The sequence below is a fragment of the Brienomyrus brachyistius genome, chromosome 12, assembly GCF_023856365.1.
Source record: "Brienomyrus brachyistius isolate T26 chromosome 12, BBRACH_0.4, whole genome shotgun sequence".
Lineage (NCBI taxonomy): Eukaryota > Metazoa > Chordata > Actinopteri > Osteoglossiformes > Mormyridae > Brienomyrus > Brienomyrus brachyistius.
The window spans coordinates 4087610-4115018 of NC_064544.1; the positions used below are offsets into that span (position 1 = coordinate 4087610).

Consider the following 27409-nt stretch of genomic DNA (forward strand, 5'->3'; position numbering starts at 1 on the left):
CTTTTAAACTATCATACAGGTCCGAGTTTCCAGAACGTACTGATGTGTAATATTGTATCAGAATATGGAACATAACATGTAAATATTTTTTGTCGCATCGTAATATCCAATCACCTAGTCATTCTTCATGATATTTATATAGAGGTATTTAATTGTTCTTGGGGGCGGGGTCGAGAAGGACTGAACAATGAGGAGTGCTGTGAGGGGGGAGAGAGGGAGAGACGCGACTGTTGTTCAGCACAAGAAAGAGTAGGGTCGCTAGGAGGGGTGTATTTTGCTATCAGCCCTTAGCCGATCCGCATGTGCAGCGCACCCCCAGTGTCCCGGACTGTGCTCTCTGCTCTTCCGTCTGCTTTGCCCATCTTTATCTCACTACGCTTCTGACTGGTCTAATATAAAAGCACCGCTCCTTTCCACGCGCGAGGTGAGTTGGTCTGTCCATTCCGTACGCATTTTTTTTCTTAAACGAAGTTCACAACAGATGGGATGATAACAGGACGGCGCATCTCCAGTCAAGTGCAGGGCGTGCGATAGCTGTTAGGATAACCGAATAAAGCGTCAGATAGCCCAAATTGTATCCTGAAAATAATGTTACAGAATTCAAAATTAGTATTATCTAATTTTGAAAATTTTGATTTTTATATAAACATTAACTTATTTCAGGTTCGAGTCGTCTTTGTGTATTTCCTAATTTTATGATAACATTATTTTCCGATAAAATTATTACTTGTCCTTACCTATTGTGCATCAGAAATTAGAATGAGCTCTAAAAATAATAGATGTATTAAAACATTTGTATATATCGATTTAATTGCGCAAAATAGACTAGTGTAATTGTTCGCGAGGGACATTTGCAAATTAACATGTAATATTAGGTGAGTCGATAGAAATACAATCGATGTAGTTTATATGGGGTACGTCCAACGCTTTTCGGAATGGGAACGGTGTGCGGTCTGGCATATTAAAGCCTATATAATATGAAAAAGCATGCGAAAAAGAATACATTATTCTCCATGTATATAGCGCTCGACACTGTGCCTTAATTCCGTAGAGATATTATTATATGTCTAGAAATGAAATCAACAAAGGACAATGCCTCTGATGCGATCGAAGTGGAAGTTGTGTCCCTGGAACCACGTGACAACCGTCCTAGGCCAGCCGACGGTATCATGCGCTTTGGCTTAACTTGCTGGGCTGTGTTTGTCACACTACTTCTGCAGAGTGCGTACACATTACCACACACACACACACACAACCTATTTTTGGAATCTGTTCGATAACTAATGAATAAGAACATGTTACTACGGTCCGTTTGCGCATAATGATGTAAATATACCAGATCCCTCAGAGGATTCAACTTCGGTTTCTGTCGCACACGCACCGCGATGAAATCTGCAAACACACATATATATATATATGCAAAAAAAAACGCCGTCCGCTGCGTAGTGGGTTGCAGTTTAAGGCAGTGCTGCAGGACGGTGTTTAATGAATGATATATGGAGCTGTGCTCGCGCTGAGGGGTCAGCAGAAAATTCAGCAGGCGGCAGGAGCTCTTCGGGAAGGGGGATGCTGATCTAACCCAAATACTCCTCTGCGGCGTCCAAAAAGAGGTGCAGAGGCGCGCGAGGCGGATTTGGCGTCCCGCTTGGATATACAGCTGTTCTAAAAAAAAATAAAATAAAGGCACATCGATCCCACTCCTTACGTGCACGGCAGGTGACGCGTTTGCATTGCTCCGCACTGCTGTACCTGTAGTATGGAGTGTATAGCAGCCAGCTTTTATGCTATTTTTATGTATGGAATAGGGATAAGGTGTGTTACTTCAACATCCTCATCACTTTGTCCAAATTCAGTGCCTGCTAGAATTCCAGCTTCTAATGTTAGAATAAAATGGTTGTACTTTCTTATCCCCTGTGCCTCATTGTGCTCCTCACTACATTCTCAGAATAAAAGTACCTTTGCTTGTCGCTCGAGCTGTACCTCATTTCTGTATGGACTCTGAGGGACATCCCCGAGGTACAAACAGCATTAATGTACCATCTTAAAGGGTACAATTCCCTACATTGGCAGACCTTTGAGGGTACAGGCCCAGTGACAAACAAAGGTACATATGAGGGGTCCTCATATGTCCATAAAAGGTACATGATCTGGGCGGGGGTGGGGTGGGGGGGTTAAGGACCTAGAAGAAGAGACAGACATGTGACTGTCCTGCCAAGGCTGGGGATTGAACTGGCAACCTTCTGATCACAGGCACTGAGCCCACTGAGCCACACTCCGCCCAAGGCGTAGGTCTACACTACAGGGAAGATGTCATTTTATGTTCTTCCTGGGATTTGAACTCCTGAGCCCTGCACTGCTAACACAGAGAGCTGGTGGTGGAGCCACAGGAAAGTTACCCGGTGTGGGTTGGGGGCCCCCCAGATGGCACCCAGCCCCCCCATTTCATAGAATCTGAGTCTGTAGTGTGATTATATCACCAAGTGAATTGATACGGGACCAGATGTTATGCCAGTGCACACTGGGTCTTCTGGCTCCAGGTTTGAGTTAGATGGGTGTGTGTGTGTGTGTGTGTGTATATATACAGACACTCCTCTGCTTACGAATGAGTTATGTTCTGAACGGCCGTTCGTAACTTGAAATGTTCGTAAGTCGTTATTCAACATCATTTTAAGGGTTTGCTCAAGTACAAAGAACTAGGATGCTGGGAGTTCGCACGCTACGCTGCTGCGCGGCAGGAGTAGCGGCCAGAAGTGGTACTGGGCGGAATTGGTGCCCAGAAAAAAATATTTATGTTGCAGACAGGAAATAGGAGCCCAATGAACACAATTTGCACTTAAAGTCCTCTTCGTTCGTATGTCTGAAAGTTCGTAAGTTGAAAATTCGTAAGTAGGGGAGCGTCTGTATATGGCTGCATCGGCCTTGAGGCGCCCCCTGCAGGCAATGACCACTTAGACATGGCTGCGTGTTTATTAATGGACTGTGGTCCTGGCTGCTGTCCCGTGCTTCCACACGCTGGAGTCTGTGCCAGCCAGGCCCCCCCCGGTCCGCACCACGAACTGAACTTCGTAAACAATTTAATATTCCCTGAGCTGTACATCCACCTTCACACTGCAGTGTCTGGGGGGATACAGACTTTTTCATAGAATCACTACTGTATGTGTGTGCGTGTGTGTGTGTGTGTGTGTGTAATATTCACACATGCACAGAGTATGGATACATTATAGGACACAGATCCATGCACAAATAGCATCTGCAGTGTGTGAGGTTGCTGTCAAAGCCTCAGAATGAGACACATATTTGCTGATGATCTGCGCAGTGAAAGGTGTGTTGATCTCAGGGTTGCTACACTGTGCGTGTAGCGCCGGGTCAGATGGGGGCAGCTGGCCCTTCACAGATCCTGCACTCTTATTAATGAAGCTGTTATTGCAGAGGTACGCGGAGTGTTTCGCATTTCATGCTGTAGCGTTGACGGAGGTATCCAAATTGGCCAGTGCTGGCCCCTTTTTTCTGGTCTCTTCCCTAACTGGCGGATCCGCCTGCCGTGCTTATCGAGGATCCTTCCGGCCAAAAGACCACAAGCGACGTTCTCAGGGAAAGTGGCGAGATATGAGACGAACTGTCAGCTTTTAATCTCTAAATGTAATGCCGCGGCGGGAAACCGCAGCGTAATGGCTGTTTACTGAAATGAACATGTGCAGTGCTCACTCTCATTTAGAGAATGGGCTGTAAGTCTGGATGGCAGGGAGCTTTAATTATGTTTGAGGAGCCGTGCCGTAGAATTTCCGGAGCTTTCCGGCAGCATCCTGATGAAGACGGGGGTGTAGACCAGGCTTGGGTGGGATTTGACCGGCGCTGTCTGGTTTATGTGGACAGGGGAGGATTACCTTCTCAGGAGGCGTGATACTGACGTTGCTGGGAAGCTCCCCAGCCGGCTACTGAAGCTATTTCCTGAAAAAATGAGAGAAAGACATAAAAAAATGATGTAGCATCAATATTCTGATAATCAGCGCGCAGGGTGCCATGCGGGAGGGGAGGGGGGGACTGCTCACAGATCAAGTTAATAATTTAACCGTCCCATTTTTTTTGAGGGGGGCCCTAGGCTATACCCTAGGATAGCTTAGGCATTAATCTGCGCCTGTATGAGGACAGAGGGATTTCGGGGGGTCCGTTAGGGACCGTTCTGTCACCAGCAGCAGGATAGCTGTCGTTGGACGATCTTATGTCTAGAGGTTCCCGTCCGTCACCGTCGCGTAGCATTAGCAGGAGCGTTAGCATGTTGTTGGCGCTGCGTTGTCGTCCAAGGCCCCTGGCAAAGCTCCTTGTGGCCGCATTTGTCCTCACAAAGATAATGGAGTCACCATTAATGACGGCAGCAAAATACTCTTCAAGAAGGTATACATTTACTCCTCACTGATAGGTCAGGGCCAGATACTGCTAATAATGCAGATAATATACATATATATTGGTTTAAGCACCTAGTCAGAAAAAAATTGGACATACTGTTCATAAATACGTCGCTGTTTAACATTGGTTATTGACCCCGGAGTAGCACTGCAGTTAAGTGAGCCCCCCCTTATCAAACACGGTCAGTTAACATGGTGTTGCTCAACACAAGTACTTTGTTTTGACTGCGGTAATCAGATGTATGGGATGACATCATTATTTATTTTTTTACTGTTCCATTAATTGAACGGAGAAAGTATCGGATATATTTACGCTAATGGCCGGTGTGCTTGCACCTGCCATTAATTATCTCGATCGCTTTGGCTTTGCTCACAGCTTCATTATTTAATAACCGCCCACTCGGCTTGGCTCAGATGAATGGAAATTTTAATTCAGTACATTGTATGATGTCTCCCTCACTGTCCTCCATGGGGTTTTTTAATCCAACCCAGACACAGGCGTGACTAAACGCTTACGACGACATTGTGCAGCAGATGTCTGCCGGGGAATACGGCAGTATCGTTTTAATTGTTATGACGTGGTTTTTTTAGGTCATTCAGCCAGGCCGATTTCACGGGCCGACGTGGAGTTTGGAGGATCGCAGCCTGCCGTGTCCCGTCCACCCACCAGAGCGGGAGTGCTGGTTGCTGCAGACGTGGCCTGATCGCATTCAGTCCACTGGTGATGGAGAGCGAGAGTAAAAAAATGTTGAACTCCATTCAGAGCGAAGCGGCATCCCGCGTTGTTGATGAGACACTTTGCGGCGAGGATGAAATAAACTAAGCAGAGTTGTGAGAAAATAACACAAAACTTTGGCTTTATGTCATTGAACCCACCTTTGACTTGTCACTGGTCCAACGCAGAAGCCTAATGATGTTCTTTTCTACCAGTAATATGGGAATATCAAACACATTGCATTGTGGGAAATGGTGTTGTTTTTAGCATTGACAATCAATATGGTCAAATCTTGAAATAGGCCCAAATGACAGCTCCTGAGGCGCAGTGAACACAAAGCTTTGATTTATTCTGGGATGTATTTGTTTATCAATTGAAAAATAATTACCCCCAAGCCTCCCCAATAAGTAGTGACAGCGGCTTTTAGCAGCGGTGAATGCAGTCCAGCACTTCCTGTAATTATCGATCGGTCTGTCAGCGGCGATTCAGCCAGATCATCCACGCAGAACGTCAGTTACGTTTCAGCCGTGAGCTGCTTGTCGTAATTATGGCCTCAACGTCTCATCTGCGGCTGAAGCCTGGGTTCATCTGTTCTCCGTTAATAGAACGTTTATGCTGTTGGATCCAGTGTTTGCTTTTTGCCAGGCATAGTGAGGACCGTGCTAGTGAAGATGTTTTGCTTCTGACGCTGTTCTCCACAGACCTTTGTTCTAGAACTCTTGAAGAACATACAGATGGATTTTGGCAGCCTTGACGTGAACATTTGTTCTTCCCCTGGCAGTGGGATCCTCCCTCCTTCCTTTGCACGCCTTCCACTTTTTGGCCAGTTGCTCTGATTGTAGCGTCATGAACATTCATGTCAACCAAGATGAAAGAGTCTGTTGAATCCTTAATGTTATTCTGATGAGCTGCTCCAGTCGTTTTACTCAGTTGCTCTTCCAGAGATTGTCTGCTGGCCATTCCTAGATGATATTCTACTCACTCAGAATTGCACCCATAAGACTCATTTCGTGGTGATGGGTCACATATGTCTCTTAGTTCCGGTGACTTGTAGCCCTGTCTAGACTGAAAAGGCATCAGCAACATTTTTATAGAGATATTCTAGCTTTTTTTCCGATTGTGTGATACGTGGTGAAAAGTTTCAGCCCTTTACAAAGGGTCAAGATGACTAAGATGTATATCGGACAGACTTGGCCCTAAAGGCAGTGTGAGTCTCAGAAATACATGTGATCAAATTCTACGTGAAAAGCGATGGGAAAAAATCCTGAAACTTAAACTGGGCTCATATTTATTAACAGCAGAGCGAATATCCAGGTTAATGAGTCTTTCATGTCCTGTAATCCTCAGTCTCATTCCTGGGGAGGGGCATCAGAGTGGCATCTCGGCAGATCCTGGGGGGCCAGCACTATAGGGGCCCTTCAATGCGTAAAATTATAAGTCATTTGTTGGGGAACATTATACAATAAATGGGAAATTTTACCCCCCTCCCAGCTAAGGGTGGTGCCTCGTATTCCTTCTAAAAGTGACAACCCTTGCGGGGACCCTGAGAATTTGTGGGGAAGTGTGTCTCGGGGGAGTCAGCCGCATGAGTGAATCTCATGACAGTCGCATGGTCCAAACATCTCACATGGACTCTTTATTACTCAGAGCTGTTCAGCCACTGACCTTATTGGCTGCTGATTTATATAGAGCAAATTAACATATTCAGAAGATCTAAAGATCGATTTTATTTGCTTGAATGTTAGTATTAAAAGTGAAAAGTGAATTATTTTTTTAATAATAGACTTTTTGTCTTATTTTGATTTTACTTACCTGTTTTCCTATAATTTTAAATAAGATAAAGGCCCAAACACTGACCCTTGCGGTACCCAAGATTTCAGTTACATGTTGTTCCTCTACAGTGATACCTCTGTATCCATGCCAAATGGATTTTGGAGATTAAACACTCAAGGGAGTGCTTAATTCCATAGCAATCAAGGGACGCTTCACGGGGATCGAAATGCTGGCAATTAAGGCAATCTTACATTTGCAAGAAAACAGGATGCAATCGGTTAGCAAGACACAGAGACAAACTTTTGACGGAAGTGATTGTGAATGCTCCGACGAGGCTGTGGAAATCCAGCACTCCGATCGATAGCTCTGCCCTGATAGTGTCTAGGTTATTGTAAAAGATGGTGCTTCTCTTGAGTCTTTGCGATGACCTTGTATTTGACCGATCATGCTACTTCAAACATATTTAAATGAGTTATATAACAAACTTTCCTGTTTTGTCACAGTTTTTGCCTGTTGCTTATCTTGCTGCCGTTGTCGGATCTGTAGATGCCTGTATCATCTCTAATAACCCTAAAAATAAAATTGAGCGTTACATGTAATAACTTTTGAGCCCTTTATCAATTCCGGTATTGCACCCACTGTCAGAAAAAAAGAAAACAATGGATTAGGCCTTTTTTCCGAAAGATGGTGGGATTCTCCACCCCACTGTCCCTGTCTCTCTGAATCCCCTTTATTTTAATCTGCTCACCCTAATCTTTCACTCGGTGATGGTTGAGTGCCTCCCTTGGCTCCAGCCCTTTTTTCCCAGCATGCACCCCGGGGTCATGTTGGCCGGAAGGGTGAGAAGCTGCTTGTGGCAGCTGTATTATTCGTGGGCCTGCAGAGACCTGGTCAGCGGTGCCTGTCCAGTCGTGAGGGGAAAGGGGGGGCTGGGCTTGATGAATGACTATCGCTGACCCGACTATCGCCTCGTATTCCTACATTACCCATAAATCTGTGCTGGTAAGATGCACTACATTTTGCCCTGGAATTACATTTGCGCTCGTCTACATTGCTAATATTTATATCGTTGTTCTGGTATCTTTATTTGGCATATGCGATGGTCCTGTGGCTTAAATGCAGGGAAGCATAAAATGGGCTGGGGAGAAGGTCACATGACCAGCCCAGTTCCCTCACTTCTGAATTATTGCCAGCAATATGAATGACTGTGACTCCCTGTTGTGAAGTTTTGGGTGGAGACCCGGTGGGGAACCTGCTAAGGGACAGTGCAGCATCTCCCAGTGAACGTCTCATGGCATCATGATGGGGAGATTCTGGCGTTTCTACACACTAACCCCTCCCTTCAGGGCCCCCCGCCTGGGGCGTCACTCTCCGGTGACACAGAGGAGATCGGAGCCTTGACCGCACATGTGCAGAGGAGTTAGACCCCTGGCCACTGTTCTTGTACCTTTGAATATTGGGCTCAGGAATGACCCAGTTCTTTTTTCTTTGCTTGGATGCACGACTAGCAGAAGTTCACGCAGTATGTTTCACACCGGAGGGATGCAACAAGGCAGCCTGTAATTAGTCAGGGCAGAAGGCAAAGCCGGTGAAAGAGCAAGAACAGCCAACTGCCTACTGCGTAACCTGTGCTCTGTGGAACCCAGTGATGCTATGCTCCTTAGGTACTGGGTAACCTGTGCTCTGTGGAACCCAGTGATGCTATGCTCCTTAGGTACTGGGTAAGCTGTGCTCTGTGGAACCCAGTGATGCTATGCTCCTTAGGTACTGCGTAACCTGTGCTCTGTGGAACCCAGTGATGCTATGCTCCTTAGGTACTGCGTAACCTGTGCTCTGTGGAACCCAGTGATGCTATGCTCCTTAGGTACTGGGTAAGCTGTACTTTGTGGAACCCAGTGATGCTATGCTTCTTAGGTACTGGGTACGCTGTGCTTTGTGGAACCCAGTGATGCTATGCTCCTTAGGTACTGCGTAACCTGTGCTCTGTGGAACCCAGTGATGCTATGCTCCTTAGGTACTGCGTAACCTGTGCTCTGTGGAACCCAGTGATGCTATGCTCCTTAGGTACTGGGTAAGCTGTACTTTGTGGAACCCAGTGATGCTATGCTTCTTAGGTACTGGGTACGCTGTGCTTTGTGGAACCCAGTGATGCTATGCTCCTTAGGTACTGCGTAACCTGTGCTCTGTGGAACCCAGTGATGCTATGCTCCTTAGGTACTGGGTAAGCTGTGCTCTGTGGAACCCAGTGATGCTATGCTCCTTAGGTACTGGGTAAGCTGTGCTCTGTGGAACCCAGTGATGCTATGCTCCTTAGGTACTGGGTAACTTGTGGTCTTCAGATCCTGCCAAAGCGATGCTCCTTAGGTTCTGGGTAACACATGGTTTTTAGATTCTGGTTAATGAATGTCCTTTGGATGCTGCTTAACCAATGTTGCTTTGTAAACCCCATGTTGCTTTAATGCTGTTTAGTACCAGCTGAAGTTTCTAAGGTGCCCCAAAGATAACTGTTAAGTTGTGGTGTTTAGTTACTGGTTTACCCAGATTCATGGGCCTTTATCATATTATGCCTCAGCTTAAAAGTTTATGTTTATGGAAAGATGTGAAAGAAAATCAAATTGCTTTTAATGTGCCGGGGATATTAAATATTGATGGTATTAAATATTCATCATGCTTGGGGGTGAAAAAAGCCCCCCCCCCCCATTGAAAGAGCTGGTGCTGAACTGCTTCTTCACAGCCTGGGGGTTTTAGTGGAGACGGCAAGTTTGCTTGTTTGGGCTCTTCCTCCCTTATTTATTTGACGTGTGTATTTCAGGACGCCAAATGACAGACGGTCTGAGTGCTTTCATTGTGCCGCAGACGATTTGCCATTTAAAACATTCTGAATGGCGTCAGATCCTCCCCCCACCTCCCCCCGCATCGCTGAGGGCGCCGAGGTCAGCAGAGCATCAGCGACGCGGCCACGAGCTCTGTAAAGCACGGCAGCTGCAGCGGCTAATCTGTCTCGCCTCCGCAGGGAGCAACGGCAGCCGGCCCCCATGAGCACGAGGACCGCCCTCCAGCCCTCCTCAGCCAATCCGCAGAGGTGGGCGGAGCCCATGCGTGGCATCACAGTGACCGTTCCCAGAGGGCGATTCCGGAGGCCACAGGTCACACCGAGGTGAGAAGCTGCCGTCAGAACCGGGCCAGAACCGGACGAGAACCCGGCCGTCTGCTCACTGCAGGGAACTAAACAGCACTGTAAAGACCATCACCCTTAAACATATGTCCATCTGTACTTATTTATTTCCTTATAATAGTGCGTCACTGGCGGGGCAGGGGGGCGGGGTAGGTGTGTAATTAGAGACATGAATGTCCAGCACTACACGGAATAAATGTCCTGAAAATCTGCTGAAATCTGAAAAAAAAATCTCTCCCTTCCAGCAAGCTCTCTTTTCTGCTGGGCCACTGTGCGCTTGGCAGAGTCCTGCTTAAGAGCCCCCCTCCCCTCCCGTAACCCCCCTGCATGAAGGTAACAAGTTTACCTCCATGGGGGTGGGGGTGGTTACACAGCTCTGAGAGTGTGGCAGCTGTCCAGGCTGCAGGGGCTCACTGCCCCCTGTGAGGGTGGGCTGGGGGGGGGGGGTGTTGGGGGTGGCCTGTAACCATGGAAACGGCCGGGCTGGTTTCCACATGGCGCCTCCCCCCCATGCCCCGGAGGCTGCGGTCCATTCTGAGAACGTCTCGGATGATGTGAAGTGCTGCTTCAATAAGTACATTTACGAACATACGATTTACATGATGCACAGATAAAGGAATTACAGCTTATAGTTGGCATTTATTTAATGTACTGCACTGCTGGTAGGAAACTCATGACCTAAGACTCTCACTCACTAGTTCCAATGATGGGACAAAAAAGTGATTTAATTTGATTTTGAGTTATAATTACGATCTGATTGTCATCTAAACCTAGAATTATTTCAGCATTTCCCTGCATCCCAGAGCTTCGAATCCCTCCACACTGTACATAGATACGGATATAAAATACCATCTTTTGTGTCACTATTCACCATTAAGTGTTGATCACTGAGAGACCCTCCCCCCCAATTGGGAAAATATACCAAGGGGCCTGTCCCTGCCCCCCGCTACTCCAGCAGCTGCCCCTTCACCCTGCACCCCTGCGAGAGAAGCCTAGAGTCACCTTTGTACTCGCAGACAGGTGGGTCACGCTCGCCAGACCTGTGGCAATATGGCCGCCGTACCCCAGGGGCTTCCCATGCCCGACGGTGGGAAAGAGAAGGTTATTCCCATTCGTCCTGGGATGTGTGTGGGAGCATTTATGTAATTCGGTAACCCATGTATGGAGGCCATGTTTCCCTACGATCAAAAGGTTGCTGCTTCAAATCCTAGGGTCAGCAGTGTGATGTCGTCACTGGGCCCCTGAGCGAGGCCTTTAACCCCAGGGCGTGTCTAACCCTGTTTTCTCAAGAAGAATGTTTGTCACTTTGGATAAAAGCATCTGTTCAATAAATAAAATGTATAAGTATAACTGCAAGTGGCGTACAGGATCGCCGGACGCAGCTGTGGTCAGGCAGGCGTCTCCACTTACGGGCATTAATGCCCATCGAGCAGGTGGCATGACCTCATCAGGGAATCCCCCCACATCCACAGGGTCTCCACCCCAGAATGACAGGGCTTGTTTCTCAGGCGCAGCAGCTGCCTGAACAGAGCTGCAACATGAAAGCAGGTGCTGGAATGATGACGGATATTTACAGGAGGGTCTTTAAATAGAACTGATGGCCGCCAGCGTGGAACGTTTCCGGAAGGCGGAGTGGAGACCGGCCGATGGTGACATCTTCACCTTAAAAAGCAGCCTGTCGCGGACGTGGCTACTCTCTGCGGACAGCACAGCATGCTCTCACGCCGTACTCTTACAAAATATGCTGACCTGGAGGTCTTCTTATAAGTTCTCTTTGTACAAGCCGGACGTTTTGTTGAATCACTACATTTTATTAAAATGGGAGTGTTCTGGACTGTTGCATTGTCATTTCAAGAGTACAACAGCATTTGCCTTCGTGGGATTTCTGCTGAGGAGCCCTCAGTCGCATGTTCATCTCCGCAAAATTGATTCGGCTTCAAGTCCGTTCCGTTCTACTAGCAGCAGACAAGTTGTCCACAGCGGCGATGAGCTCGCAAGAGGAACAATGGATGGGTTAGGAGACTGTATCCACCCAGCGATTCCCGCTAATCCAGTCCAGTCTCTGATGCCCATAATGACCCTACTAAAGGAGCAGGAGGAATTCTGGATGTACCAAAAAAATTTTTTTATATATCTTATTACCACAGGAAGAAAAACAAAGCTACCTGCTGTTTTTTCCAGTTCACAATAAATTAAATTATTGGAAAATTGACTACATGATGCCCAAGTGTTCCTGATTTGCTGCTTTGCAGGTCTGGGGTGATTCTTCATCTCTTAATTGATTTTACTGGTTAATCTAATGTGACCAATCAGGCCCTGTCTCTGTAACAGACATGCTTGCTTTAATATTTTAGTGCACCGTGACTCTTTTGCTGGGACCCACGTCCCCTCGCTGCTGTTGACCGTAGATGAGTGTGCGAGGACTCTGTAAACCTCTCGGTGATGTTGTTGTGACGCAGTGTAATGTCGCCATTTTTATGGGATGGAGTAGAGCAGCTCACACTCGTCTGTGGCCGGGGATTTTGTCCTGTGTCCCTGGCTCCCTCTCGTCCCCGCGTCCGGCCTGGTCCTTCTACACGAGCAGCACAGGCAGTCCCTTCCATTTACCGTGGTATTCCGCCCGGCATCCCAGTGAGCAGCGAGGCTTACAATCTGGAAGTAGGTTATACAGTGTGAGGCGTTCATTTACTCATCCCGCCTCTGTCGTTTATTTTTTTATGTTTCTTCTTTACTCCGTTCTGCTTTATTCGATTTGCTCCTTTCTGGTTGTTGCGCTCTCTTCATGTGATATTTTATATATTTAGCGGACGCTTCTATACAAAGTGACCTACATTTGAGAATGCAGAGTCAGACAGACCCTGCAGCGATTGGCGGTTAAGGACCCGGGAAAATCACTCTGCCGATGCTGAGATCTGAACCGTCGACCTTCCGATCACAGGCACAGCCCAATGAGTCACACAGCGCCCCCTTCTGGTTAGCTGACTCACTCCGGTAGGGACTCAAAGATTCGGAGGTGTGCCATGAATACTCCATTCGGGCATTGCACTGGGGACGTGGCTATTGCCCGTGTTTGACATGATTTCTATGGAGACGGCACTGGTGTCCTCCTTCCCAAAGGCGCCAGATCCGGACTCTCGGGGGCCGGTGAAAAGGAATAAATGAAATGCAGGCCTGTCGCATCGATCACTGGGACACGCGATACTGGCTTGGGAATTGACACAGGGCCTGAGATCAAGGAGTGAGTGTTGAATAACCCCCCCCCGCCCACGCAACCTCTACGATTCAATTAAGTCTTAACAACCTTCGTACCTTCTTTTCGCCCCTTCAAATTGATCGACCCTCCTAGTTTCCGTCCTGGGGGCTGTATCACCATGATTCCTGCTCCGAGTGTCCTGACCTTTGACCTTTACCCCCCCACCCCCGGCAGCTGAATGGAGGAGAAGGAGAGGAGCCGCTCGCCCTCGCGGCGGGCCAGCCGCGTGGAGCAGGTGGTCGGCCGCTGGCTGCGACGTTCCCGCGACTCCAGCAGCAGGTGAGCCCCCACCGACGGCCTGGCCCCGCCCACACTGCATTGCGGAGGGAGTCGGCTCCCGCCAGGCGACTCTGGTCTCCGACAGCGCGATGCATCATGGCCACTCCGCACAGTCCCTGCGACATTTCTTAGCAGAAGCTGCCACTGGCACTGTAAACAGCCCCAGATTGTCCCACCCTCTGATTCTCCGATCGCTGTTTATTGCGCCGACTGAAATCGCATGGATTTCAGTCGCAATGGCACCCTGTACTTACTCCTATTATCACTTATTTCGCTAATATCCTAATACACCTGCAAATGAATGGCGGTAAGAATCCTTAGTAAAAGACGAGCAGCTGGTACGATGCGGGCTGCGGCACAGGCAGTAAATCGAAGGTCTCCCTGATGGGATTAGTCTCCAAATGACGTTGCTAGAATAAGGTCCGGTGAAGCAGATGAAATTAAAGCTGCTTCATTCCTTTCTGCTCTTTTGATTAACAGTATTTACTGAGTAAGATTCTATTTCCCAGGCACTTTAAATATATTGCTAAGTGACTTTAGCGGCAGAGTTTGTGTGTGTGTATATATATATATATTCCAAAGGCAGCCAGGAATCAATGTCTTGCATTCCTCTGCTGCCTTCCACAGAGAGAGGGCAGCTGGAGAGGGCAAATTTGGGACTCCAGTTGGTGCTGTGGCCCCCCCCGTCAAACTGACCGTGAAGCTTTCAAGGGACCCACGACTGGACTCCCATGGATTCGAGATCTCAGACCAGTGTCCCCTGCTGGTCACAGAGGTTACTGCAGGTACGACACCATTTCTTTTCACTGTTGCATTCATTACTCCACCTTATTGGCCTAAATAGTATTTTGGAAGCTCACACCCAGATCCTATGACTATCCTTTCTGTGCCAGTACATTCACAACAGCAATATTCCATCAACACATTCATCATTGTTCAAGGCCACATAAAACTTATATTGATGTCACGTTTAATAACCTATTCTTACACCCGAGGGATTACAAAGAGGTTTCTTAGTAAGAGATGCTTCAGGAAAAAAGACAGGCTAATTAGACTCTTAAATAGCCCACTGCTGCCAGTTTTGGCCATCGCTGGTGTTTGGGTGGGTTTGCTTACCTGGAGCGCTTGAAATCGATTACGCGGGTGAGCGATCACCGGAAGCGATAAAAGGCTAAATGCCCGAATGCACATAAATGGGAACGGATGCTCGCTCCTGGGCACCACCTTCCGAGTCACGTGGGAAACCGCAGTGATGTAGCTGCCAGTCACAAGGAAGAGCCTTTTCAGTCATGTCGCGGGTCCAGCGTACCGGCCGCCGCTTCTCACCCGTTTGCTCTTTCATTGCATCTCAGCACGGGCTGTGATTTAATCCACAACCCGCCCCAACCTGCTCTCGAGCTCCAGGAGCAAACGGCAGAACTTCCCTCTCGTCCGTTTTGCGCTCGCTCTCCCAGAGCCGTGTCACTCTGTTCTCGGAAGCAATTTTCAGTCTCGCAGCGGGAGCCTCCGGCTCTGCAGCTGCCTGGTAATTAAGCCCCCCCTTCCTGACGAGGTCCTGGCTTACCTGTCCCCGGCTGTGTCCCCAGCTCAGCCTTTAGACCGGGGGGGGGGGTTATAAATAGGCCTGGTCCCTCAAGCAAAGGAGGAACAGGGACTGAGCGTGACTCACTTTGTGGATGTGTGCGATGTGCAGATGCTGAATTGTGCGTGTGTGACACAGGCGGCCCAGCGGATGGGAGGCTCGTCCAAGGAGACCAGGTGCTAACGATTAACAACATCGTGACGGACGACCTGTCCGCCGAGCAGGCTGCCGAAATCATCAGGTAAGCTCCTCCTGGTATCCCGTGCGTTCTCCGTCATCTGTCTGCCTCTGCATTGCAGAACACTCCAGAACATTCCACTGACCCCCCCCCCCCCGCCCCCACCCATTCACCGGAAGGAGAAAATAATTAGTCCAATTTAGGCCTGAAAAACTTTCTATACATGAAATTCAGGATTGAGGACACTGTTATTTTTTTTTATATTTCATAATGGAATTCTAATGGAATTCTTTATAGTGACAATGAAAGCAGATATGAGCTGGATAAAAGTCCCAGAATGTTGCCCCTGCTCCCAGTCTTTTACTCCTTATAGTTGTCCCACCCTGAGCTCTCCTTGACTTTCCTCACGTATCATTCAGAGCTTTGAAGTACATCTGAATGGAGCAGGTGCATTGAGGCCGTCCAGACCAGCAGCGTGGAGCGTTCTGCTTGATTAAGGAAGGAAAATTCATAACATTTAGAGAGCAATGGTTCATTTATTTATTTTCCTCTTGAGGAATTTTCTCAGAGGTCATGCTGTCACCCCTCATTTACAGTGAAGTGTTGAGGGGAAACGTAATTAAACCAGCAGCCATTGTTACTGTCATCGTCTCTGCGATGCGAATTGTGTTTATTTCTGCTGCCACCTGCTCGGCGCCTATTCCTGCTTTCCTTCTCTCCCTCCATCCCGCTTTCTCTCCTGCATCCCCGACTAGACCTCCCTTCTTCCCCCTTTTCTTTTTCCTCTACCTCTCTGCACCACGCTATCACACCCTGATACACAACATATCAGAAAGATCCTGCAGTGATTTTAAGAGCCCAGTGACACTCAGCAGCCGTGTTTACCACCATTCAAACCATGCATTTACCTGGGGGGTCCTGAGGATTGGAGGCCCCCTGTTGCACACAAACAGTCATTACATATACTTACTTTTTTATTTATGTTTCGGGAAACAGCTAGCTAGTCATGAGACATAGGAGTTTTACGTACACAAATTCTTTTTTTCCTTTTTTCTCTTTCTTCCTAAACAAAGGTCTAAACGAATATGTTTTGAGGGCAGAACAAAAGATGATCGGTTCAGAGAAATAAGAGGAGGTAGATCCAAGCAACTGGAGGAGGTAGGACCAACCAATCAGATGTCTTGGTCCCGCCTCCTTTAGTTGCTTGGACCCACCTCCTCTACAGTCTGATTGGTTCAGAGAGATCGCCAATAATTTTCCATTCCACCCTCAGAACAAATTTGTGTAAGTAAAATTCCCGTGAGCTAGTGATAATCTTCTGACTTTTTTCATTTAGTATTCATTTAGTTTTTGAAACATCTAAAGGGGGCAAAATTGACTTTTTCACGTGACTTGATTCGACAGAACCGCACCTACTGCATCGGCATGTTTCTGTTTGTCAGGCACCACAGAGCACCGAGAATCATGGAAATTTCATGTGTGTAGTTGAAAGGTATTCATGATGTCAGGTGCTGCAGAATGAGAAGACCCTGCTCCACATCTCTTGCCTCTGTGTCTCCCCCCAGGGAATCATGGGATTGTGTGACGCTGACGGTCCTCCGACACTCAGCTGTGAGTATCTCCCTTTACTAGATCTCGCTGGACTTGGTACTACATATATGCCCAGTTTCTTTGTTTACTGGATTATTTGTCTGGAATTTTCTCCTTGTCCGTCACTGCTTCACGGTGGTTATTTTAATTGCAGCTGTTTGTCCACTGCAAGTTTGTGTTCATCTCCAAAGGCTGCCTGCCTCACTATTTCCATATATCAATAAATAAAAATGTGTTTACACTCATCCAATATTAGGCTGTTCTCTAGGAAGAGAAAATGTTCAAAATATTTGTGTCCGTATATTGAGGATACAGTGTCTTTGCCACAGGGGCCCAAGTCCTCCTTCATGACGGCGGAGAAGAGAGCACGCTTGAGGAGCAACCCTGTAAAGGTTCACTTTGCAGAGGAGGTGGTGGTCAACGGGCACACTCAGGTTAAAACAGATATGCTTTTTGTGTTCAGTTGTGCAGGACGCAGACTATGCACTTGTGTGGTACCCCCTGTTAGCCACAAACAGTCACTACACTAAAAATAAACGCTTTCCTTATTTAGGAGCTAAAGCAATCCGTCTAGCTAGCCGTGGTCTTCTGACCCTAATCGCTGGCTGTTTGTTTAGTTCGAGGAAGGCAGAGGGGCCTCAAAGTGACTTTAGCCCTGGGTGCAGGTGCACGGTCGGCTTCTGCGTCAAGAAACAATCTGCATGGTGAACACGTCAGGATCTGCAGAGCTGCTTATTTTTTCCCCACATCTGTAACATCTGCTGTCCCTCCCCAGGGAAACTCGTTGCTGTTCCTTCCCAACGTCCTGAAGGTCTACCTGGAGAACGGCCAGACAAAGGCCTTCAAGTTCGAAGCCAAAACCACAGTGAAGGTGTTTACCTTTCGCCTCCCCTCCGCAACGCATTCCGATATCGAGCACGCGTCGTGTCGCGGGGCCGGAATCCAATAAAGGTATCGAGCAGGTGGTTGGGAGCTCGATGGAAACGTCCAGAAGATACAGGGTTGCCTGCAGCCTCAGCATTATTAGGCGCGATTTCAGAGGCTCGCTCGGAAATGTGCAGCGTCGGTTGTTAAGTTTCTACACACCGGTGTGAACTCAGCCTGACGCCTGTTGCTCTCTCCCCGTGGCTGCAGGAAATTGTGCTGACTCTGAAGGAGAAGCTGTCCATACACTCGATTGAGCACTTTGGGCTGGTGTTGGAGGAACAGTACAGCATCAACAAGCAGCTGTTGTTACACCAAGAGGAGTACATCCAGCAGGTGAGTGCGACGGACAGACGCATGCATGATCACATGTGTCCATAGCAGCTATAGGTGATGGAGTCAGGGCAGATTCATCCACCAATCAGAACCAACTGCTTGGTAGAGCCTCTCACAGCCGATCCATTGTTATGAGGCTGAATGGAGATTTTGCAGATCCATTAACTCTGGTAGACCTGCTTCCTGGGTCACACCAACCATGACCAGATGTGGATAGTTCAGGTTCAAGATTTTGTTTCAATTACTCTGTGGCCCTTTATACTCAACTGGTTGGTTGAAACAAAATCAAGGCGTGGACTTTCACTCTCTGAACTACGCACCTCTGGCCCTGACCCTCTTAATTGAAACCTGGTATGACTGCAGGTGGATTCGCTGATCGTGTGATGGTGTTAATCTAGGTGGTGCACAAGAAAGAGGTCCATGACTACAGGTGTTTGTTCCGCGTCTGCTTCGTGCCCAGAGATCCCCTGGAATTGCTGCAGGAAGATCCTGTGGCCTTTGAGTACCTCTACCTGCAGGTGAGCCGTCTTCACGTCTAACGTCTCGCTCACATAGTAGCCAAAATGTTGTTGTTATGATAACTTCATGGACGATGGAGTGACTGGGTGGGTGGGGAGAACTATTGCCTCTCACCTCCGCGGTCTGCCTCTGCTGGACTGGATGTGCTCAGCGATGGACCAGCATCCCATCCTGGGTGTACCCCAACCCCATGCCCTGTGATGGCCCGGCATCCCGTCCAGGGTGTACCCCAGCCCCATGCCCTGTGATGGACCGGCATCCCGTCCAGGGTGTACCCCAGCCCAGTGCCCTGTGATGGACCGGCATCCCGTCCAGGCTGTACCCCGGCCCAGTGCCCTGTGATGGACCGGCATCCCGTCCAGGGTGTACCCCAACCCCGTGCCCTGTGATGGACCGGCATCCCGTCCAGGGTGTACCCCATCCCCCATGCCCTGTGATGGACCGGCATCCCGTCCAGGGTGTACCCCAGCCCCGTGCCCTGTAATGGACTGGCATCCCATCCAGGTTGTACCCTGGCCCTGTGCCCTGTGATCGACTGGCATCCCGTCCAGGGTGTACCCCAGCCCTGTGCTGCCTGGGGTAGGCTCCAGACCCTCCTTGCAGTGCAGACCAGGATAAGCAGTTATGGATAATTCCATAACATCTACTACAATGATCATCTCACCATTCATCTTAAAAAGGTGTTCCTGGCAAAAGCCAATCTACAAAGAGTTATACTTTCAGTTAGCCTGGAATTTCAGAAGAAGACTATGTCGCACTCCTGTGCCACTTTAACACATTAGTAATTGGTACTACTTAAGAAGGAGATCTTTGTTTATCTCTAAATTAATGATGTTCTGCCAGGTTGAGGTTGGGATTCTGTGCTGGGCTGGAAATTTCTCAGCGTTGCTGTCTGGAAAAGCAAAACATCTGGATGTTTCCTTCAATCAGGCCCTTCAGTAGCATCTCAGTATTGGAGTCAGCTTAGCTTCAACATGGCCGACTAATACTGAGATGTTACTGAAGGACCCGGTTGTCTCTAATTGTGTTAAATTAGGGCTGCACCTAAACTTGGCAGAGTGGTAGATTCCCGGGATCGGGGTTGGTGAGCACTGGGTTAGATGAAGCTTTTGAATTGATAGAGTTGAATGTGTATGGCTAACGGTAACACCTTTCAGTTTTTCCAGTTTACTCTGCCTGATACATATAGCAACATAAGTAACACAATTTCGGTACCTGGAACTATTAAACTCCGCTTACACCTGGGTACAGAAGCTCAGGACATTGTGTTCATTAGCCTGTGGTTCTTTAGCTCCAGCTATATCTGCCTTGTCCTCCTAAGGACGTGTAAACCCATTAGTTACGGCATTCACCCTCAGCGGGGGTGTGTGTTGAGCTAGCACGGGATGTGACGCGGCTCCGTAGCTGGTGCACGGTGGGAGACTGGCCTGTCTACTGCGTGTGTCGTCCCGGCAGAGTGTCAACGACGTGCTGCAGGAGCGCTTCGCCGTGGAGATGAAGTGTAACACGGCACTGCACCTCGCCGCACTGCACATCCACGAGCGCCTGGACAGCTGTGGCCAGACTCACCGCACCTCCCTGAAGAGCATCACGTGAGCCAAAGCTTCGCCTGTCCTGTATCGACAGCTCGCAGCAAGTAGCACCACGCTTTAGTGATCACCCGACCAGCCATAATTTACGCAGAGTTACTATCAGTGTATAATTCACCTTTTATAAATCAATAAACGGTATAATTACTCTGTGTGTGATTATGCATGGAAGCTGTCTAGTGTTTACTGTTCCAAACGCCTCATCTCTGGTAGGAAGGAGTGGGGAATTGAGAACTTTATCTCACCAACCCTACTGAGGAACATGAGTGAGAAAGATCTGAAGAAAGCGATTGGCTACCACCTGAAGAAGATTCGGGCCCTGCTGGATCCCAAACAGAAGGTGCTGGAAAGTCTGCGAGGGTGGCGTTTGTTTGCTCGAAATGCCCAAGACCATCATTACAGAGATCATGACTTTGTCTCCTTCTGAACAGGTGATATCAGCAACCCAGGCTCGCCTGAGCTACCTGGCACAGCTGGGCGAGCTGCAGTCATACGGAGGAAAGTGCTTCACCGCCACCATACTGGTATCAAGGCCAATTTTCCACGATACGAAGCCATTACTAATGTTTGTATAGCAGCTGTAGCCAGTTAGTCTGCTCTGGTTTTTAGATGGAACCGTTTAATGAACAATTTAAATTCAGGCTTATTTTCACTGCACTATTGAGCTTAAACCAATTACCGTCCCCTTATACCTCCTGTAACTTGAAATGAAATTTCTGTCAGAAGCATGTGGTTCTGTCAGAGGTGACCTGGTCCAGCTCCAGGAGGAACAAGCTGTCGTCAGCATATCAAGGCTGGCAGCGCTCCCTGGGTTTTCACAGACTGGACTCACCGATCGCATCTGTGCCTCTGCTCCGCAGTTCCAGGACAGAGAGTCCATGGTTAACCTCCTGGTGGGAGCCAGATACGGCATCAGCCAGGTGATCAACCAAAGGCTTAACATCATCGTCGTTCTGACCGAATTCACCAGCGTCACTCGCGTAGACCTCCTCCCCGAGTCTGAGAGGGTTAGCCTAGTCAAGATTTACCTGCAGGACGTCAAGGTACCCAACCCTGAATATTGCCTGTGAAAATCATGCTTCTATATATAGCTGAAGAATTTTCTGGTAACAGTAGTATACCAGCATGTACGTATAGCCCCTCTTTATCATGTGGCCCCAGCAAATAACCCTCTTGATGGAGTCCGGTGCTGCCAAGGACTTCTCCTGCCTAGTAACTGGCTATTGCAAGTTGTATCTGGACCCAGCCCTGACCGTTTTCTCCTGGAGCAGCCCTGCCAAGATGTATCGGATCCCAACCGAGGCAGGTAAGCAAGTGACGCTGGGAATGTAAGAAATGGGGTAAATCTTAGGTAAGCATTAAGTCGCCGGTTGAGCAAGATCACTCAAGTTGAACTATCTGTGTTGCGTGTACGAAGGCTACCCCCAAGATGGCGGTGACCTAGATGACTTCTCCATAGTGGACAGCTCGGGCAATGTGCTGGTGGACTTTCACTTCTCCATTGATGACACGAGGGTGACGCCATTGAGGGAGGAGGAGGATGGAATGAAGGGTAACAAAAGCAAAGAGGAGGAAGAAGCGGAAGCAAATGGGAACAAGGTGGCAAAGGAAGCAGCAGGTGACCGGGGAGACGCGGTAGAGGAAGAGCCCTCACACTTGTGCCATAGCAGGAGCCAGTCTTTGGAAAACCTGGATGACGATGACCTTCTCACCTGCTCTGCCGGTGATCCTTCAAGCATGGATGCCAGTCATCCCTATCTTCTGGACACATCTATATTGGAGATGGAACTCGATGGAGATGGCTTCATCCATGGTCTTGAGAATACAGAACAGAAAAATGAGGCCTTCCGGTGTTTCAGGGACTTCTCCAGCATGGCGGACTCTCTCCCCAGCCCCCCAGAGGCCACTGATGAAGAGGACGAGCGCCAGCGCATGAATTTAGGCCAATTCGGTGAAGGTGGACTTACCAAGGGGGGTGATGATGTAGAGCGGCCCACCTCTTCTGCTCTCACTTTGGATGTAGGTGATCTCCCTGAACATCCTGAGCCAGCCCAGGCTAGGCTGCAGGTCATGCCCCAAGACCTTCGGCCAGCTCCTGTTCTCCAGCCTTCGCCCAGTTTTGTAGACAGCAGCTCAGAGGACGAGTTCTTTGATGCCAATGATAAATTCGTACCTTCAGCAGCTGGTCAGGAGACCTCAGGTCAGTTCTTTTGTTTGTTGTAGACATTACAGGTAATGTTTTTGCTTAGCTATTTAATTAATTCAATTTTTGATAGTACATAAAAAATGGTCGGTGAAGAATGAAGCATTTCAAAATCTGCGTGAGATAATGCCTTAATTGCATGACTTTGGATGTCCAAAACAACTGCTGAGAAATAAATAGGACCCTTGCAATAAGTTTCTTTCTAAAGAGGTTTGTTTGTCTCTTTCAGGCAGTTAATGTCTTGTGTTATGGTGGCTTTTTAGAGATTCTGAAATACTTTATCTGCTATAAATGAACAATGTCCAGGCTGATTAGTGAAGATTAACCAATGTCTGTTAACAGTGATGCGCAAGGACAGAGCAGGCATGACCCGCACACTGAACCTGCATAACCTCAGCTGCACAGAGCAGGAGGGGGAGGAGAATGAGAGGGACCAAATGTCCACACCACCAGCATCCTCAAGTGTTGGGAAAAAGTTGCGCAAACGTCACTTCTTCGCAGAGAACTACACATCCCAAGTGTCCTTCCCTGTGACAGAAAGAGAGAATCAGATGGTGGATGAGGACCAGTTGGGCAGGTTTGACAACGATCCCTCAAACCGTTCCTTAGAAAATGAGCCTTTCCATCACCCTGAGCCACCAATCCATTCAGGCTCTCATCTGCCAGGTTCCCCTGGCAACTCGACAAGTGAACAGCTCATTCAGAACAATCAGCTTTCATTTGACCTCTCGGAGATGAACCCAGACACTTTGGAGTACAAACTCTTTAATGGCTCTCCTGTGGTTTTGGCGGAGTATAGCCAAGTAGACCCAGAGGCCAAGAACAGCAGCAAATGTTTAGAACATTTTTCTGGTTCTGTTGAAGAAACAGTCTTCAACAAGAGTGTGGTCCTCAACAGCTCAGAAGCCAGTAATAAAGGGCTGCCTTCCCCAGAAAAGCAGTCATGCCTGAGTTGTACACTTGGGGGACAAGATGGTAACGTGAGGCTGTCTCCCCTACAGCTTACACATAGTCCACAATTCATACCTACTAATACCTCAGTCTTCAGCTCGCCTAGTTCAGAAAAGACACAAGGGGCTGAGGACAATGAGGCAGGTTTAGAAGCCGAGTCTGAAAGTGTCACTGCAGACCAGTGGACAAATGACAGCAGCTGTCTTGTCATGGTCACCAGTAGGCGTATTTCCCTTAGTTTGGAAAGCATTTTGCTGGTAGAAACTGAGGCTTCAGATATTATTGAAGCGAGTAGCCTCACAACCAATGAAACAACAAACACGAATTCACAAAGACGCTCCTTAGGCTTAGTGGGCCGACTGTCAAACTCTGCTCTGCGAAAAAAGATCCGAAAGCTGCCTTGCTGTCTCTCTAGGTCCCAGGAAACTCTCAACACTTTGGGCAGCTGCACTGACAAAACCACTTCAGAAAGACACATGGATGAAAGCCAGGTTGCTACTGAGGTCACTGAGGTGACCGAAGCATCTACTGCAGACGTGGAAGAGCCCAGCGAACTGACAGAGGAAGTCATAGAGATGCCCACCGAAGAATTGGAAGATGGCCCAAAGCTACTGAAGGTGGTCACGGAGAACAGGTCTGACACTGACACATTCTGTCATCGCTTATGTTCCAATGTTGAAAGATCAGAATCTAAAATGCTACAACTCTGTAAGCACCCAGATGTGGGCATGTGCAACATTGGTTCTGCTATTCTGTCAAGAGAGGACGAGTCAGAGGATGTGGGGGATCACGCGACTGAGGTGCTTGAAGAACCCAAGGAACTATATGGAGATTCAAAACCATGTGAGTCCAAGCAGCCTCAGCCCCTGCCCCATCCTTACACGAAGGGGATGGTTGAATTTACGCATCCCCCTGTTCTGCTGGTGTCCCGAACTCCCCAGGAGCACTGCGGGTGCCAAAGTTATTCTAATTGCTTCAGCAGGCAGACAGGCAGAAGAAATTTAGACGAGGAAGGGATGCTGGATGAGTTTTCCTGTCAGACACAAGGAATAGAGGGCACGTGCCTAACAGTACCCTCCACGTATCCTCCTTCCTCCATCCCCCCGTTCTCCAGGGTTGTTCTCCCTCGTTCCTCTTCCTCAGAACTAAGCCCCTTGCTGTCTCCTCTGGACCCTGCTGACTGCAGCCCACCAGATTCTCTGCAGGAGGTGCTCAACCAACTGCGCGGTCGGCACTATAGGGTCCCTGGGGGCTTCTCCCTGCTGCAGCAGGATCTGCTGGAACTGCTGACCATCCTTGAGACAGAGCCCCAGGGCCGGGGGCAGCACCACTGGGAAACATGCGTAGCACATCTCTCAGAGAACAAGCACCTGCTCCATGCTGAGGCGCGCAAGCTGATGTCCAACTGTCAGCGGGTTATCCGTGTGGGCCAGGGCCCCGAGGAGATGCTGCGGACCTTGAGCGAGAGCTTCCACACCCTGGTGCAGCTGGCCAGCATGTGTCTGTGCTTCTCCAGTTGCTGCCAGTGTGAGGGCAGCCTCGCTGAGGTTCTGGGAAGCCTAAGGGAGATAGCCAAAGCCTACAGGGAATTCTCTCAAGAGGCAGAGCTCGCCTGTGGAAGGAAGAGCTGCCAAGATGTCAGCATAAAAGTGCTGGCAAGACAATGTACTGCCATCACTGCCTCCGTCTTCTGCCTCACGCAGCTGTACTGCACCCTCGCTGCTCTCTGATTCTGCCTTTGACCTACAACCTCTAACGCTCAAGTCCCACTTGTGAGAGACATGAAAACTCAGAGGCAATGGAGGAACTTCCTATGGTGGAGAAATTTCTATGCCAAATTGCGAAAGACAGGGTGGCCTGAAAGTTATACTCCAAATTCCAGCACACACAACTAAATGGGACAGGAAAATCTGAGGAAACACTCACAAGTGGCAGCTTCATGTAGTCCTGCTACAGCAATCTTGGTCTTTGTCTACAAACTCCAGCCACTTGCATACTTGGTCTTTGTCTATGAACTCTGGAAACGATCATACTTGGTCTTTGTCTACAAACTCTGGATACTTCCATACTTGGTCTTTGTCTACGAACTCTGGAAACTTCCATACTTGGTTTTTGTCTATGAACTCTGGATACTTCCATACTTTGCCTACCAACTCTGGACACTTGCATACTTAGTCTATGTATATGTACGTATGTATTTATTGTCCTCAGCTTATTTCTTACCTTATTGTAATGGCTGATGTCAGGGAAGTAATGCACAGGGAAGGAATCTTTTATGTCCTGGTTCAATAGTCCCGTTATATGGGTTGTGTGAAGAAACATGCTAAAGCAAGCTGTCCTATTCTTTTTATTTTAATTTAGCGTAAACACTGGATGAATGTTTAACATACAGTAATTATGGCAACTGTTGAACTGTTTAATACAATAATTTAAAGTGAAGAAGGTCATTTTAAGCCACTATGGCTGTGTGTTTCTTCAATACATGGTTTATATGAACACGCTATATGCTAAAGGGATAATGCTGGTTTTTCACATGGGCCAAAGGTGTAAGATATAATTGCATGAGATGTAGATGCAAATGCAAACAAAAACCTTTAATTACTCATTGTCTTGAAAATTATGTAGGTTTTTTGTATATACATATATATCTCAAATGCAATGTTCTGTTCTTCAGGAAAAAGGGTGTGGGGCTCGTACGACTGTTCTAACATTCAACAAACGGTAGCCATGTCTTTCCACAGTAAGGCAATGATGAATGTCTGTCTCAGAGAAACGGAAACCTCTCGTTTCGTAAAGCACAACTGCAGTAGGGCTTGCGTTACTGAAGAAGGCGTGAAGCACAGTGCCTGTGATGGAGATACATGGGGTTAAAAAGCTGACAAATTGACTGAGCTGCAAATGGGTAAAATCTGGGAGAAGTTTCTAGTGTTGACTGGGGGACTTGCAAATATTTAGGTCTTCAGAACTGTTTGTTCAAAAATCTCTTGTATTCTTATACTGCATGAAGAGCAAGAATCAAAATCCACTGTCCTGAGGTAAGGATGCTGGTAAGTCGAGTATGAAACCCAACTGATTATTATTCAGTAGCGATTCTGTCATTATGGATGCACTGGGACCATGAGCTATGAGTTATGAATGGTCCTACAGCAAATGTCATGCAGCCTACCGCAAAAACATTGATAACTGGTCCTAAGTTCTTACTGTATTTTCCATGGAGGAAATCTTTGTTTGAACCTTGTATTTGTTACTTGAACTCAGCTCAGATGTAGGTGAGTCATTCATACATGTTTACATAGTCATGTTCCTGCCAAAACCCTAATTTCATACCGAAAACAGATATATAACTGAAGATGATCTAAGGTTAAAGGTCATTCTGTCCTGTATGAAAACATTTGGTTAGTAAAGAAAGATTTTTTTTTTTGCCAAAATCTATTTTTTAATAACTGAAAGGACAATGATACAAAGCACTCTGGTGCACAATCTGAACTACAGCTATAGATACAGTAAACCCTGCTTGCTAAAAGCCATATCTGTGAGCTGTCTAAGAAGTGAAGGGACAATCACTGCTGTTTTTATGCTGAAGTAAACATTTGTTTTAAATAAAACCTGATTTGATTTTTTTTTTGGTCTGCTTGTCTGAGACACCTTCATCCATGTAAAGGTTTATTGGAGACAAAGATCTGATTATTCATGAGGAGAGTCAGGCATTGGCTGCACACTGGACACCCCCTTGAGAAAAATAGACTCAATACTGTCAAACCTGAAGACTCACTATAACCAAAAAAGTAAAAACTTTTTTCCATGGACACTTCCATGGAAGTGTCAACCACAGGTGGAATCAAGAAGGGCCATTATTCAGTCAGATCACAAAATAAAAGGAGATTAGATTAGATTAATAGACAGACAATTATCTGTCTAGATAGATTAGATTAGACAGAC

General features: G+C 47.8%; 1 protein-coding gene across 9 annotated transcripts in view; it reads left to right on the forward strand.

Moving 5' to 3' along the window:
* LOC125705325 (FERM and PDZ domain-containing protein 1-like) overlaps positions 1-27089 on the forward strand; it is a 28211-nt gene extending 1122 nt beyond the window's left edge. For 2 of the 9 annotated variants that reach the window (XM_048971829.1, XM_048971828.1), the window contains exons 2-17: positions 9905-10048; positions 13494-13598; positions 14226-14383; positions 15319-15421; positions 16924-16969; positions 17278-17382; positions 17724-17819; positions 18083-18208; positions 18607-18726; positions 20183-20319; positions 20530-20656; positions 20748-20840; positions 21177-21359; positions 21478-21622; positions 21734-22516; positions 22862-27089. In XM_048971829.1, coding sequence (XP_048827786.1) covers positions 13498-13598; positions 14226-14383; positions 15319-15421; positions 16924-16969; positions 17278-17382; positions 17724-17819; positions 18083-18208; positions 18607-18726; positions 20183-20319; positions 20530-20656; positions 20748-20840; positions 21177-21359; positions 21478-21622; positions 21734-22516; positions 22862-25200 — 4662 coding nt within the window. In that variant the 5' untranslated portion in view covers positions 9905-10048; positions 13494-13497 and the 3' untranslated portion in view covers positions 25201-27089. The other 7 variants (XM_048971835.1, XM_048971827.1, XM_048971830.1 and 4 more) reach the window with 7 other exon arrangements.
* The last annotated feature ends 320 nt before the right edge of the window (positions 27090-27409 follow it).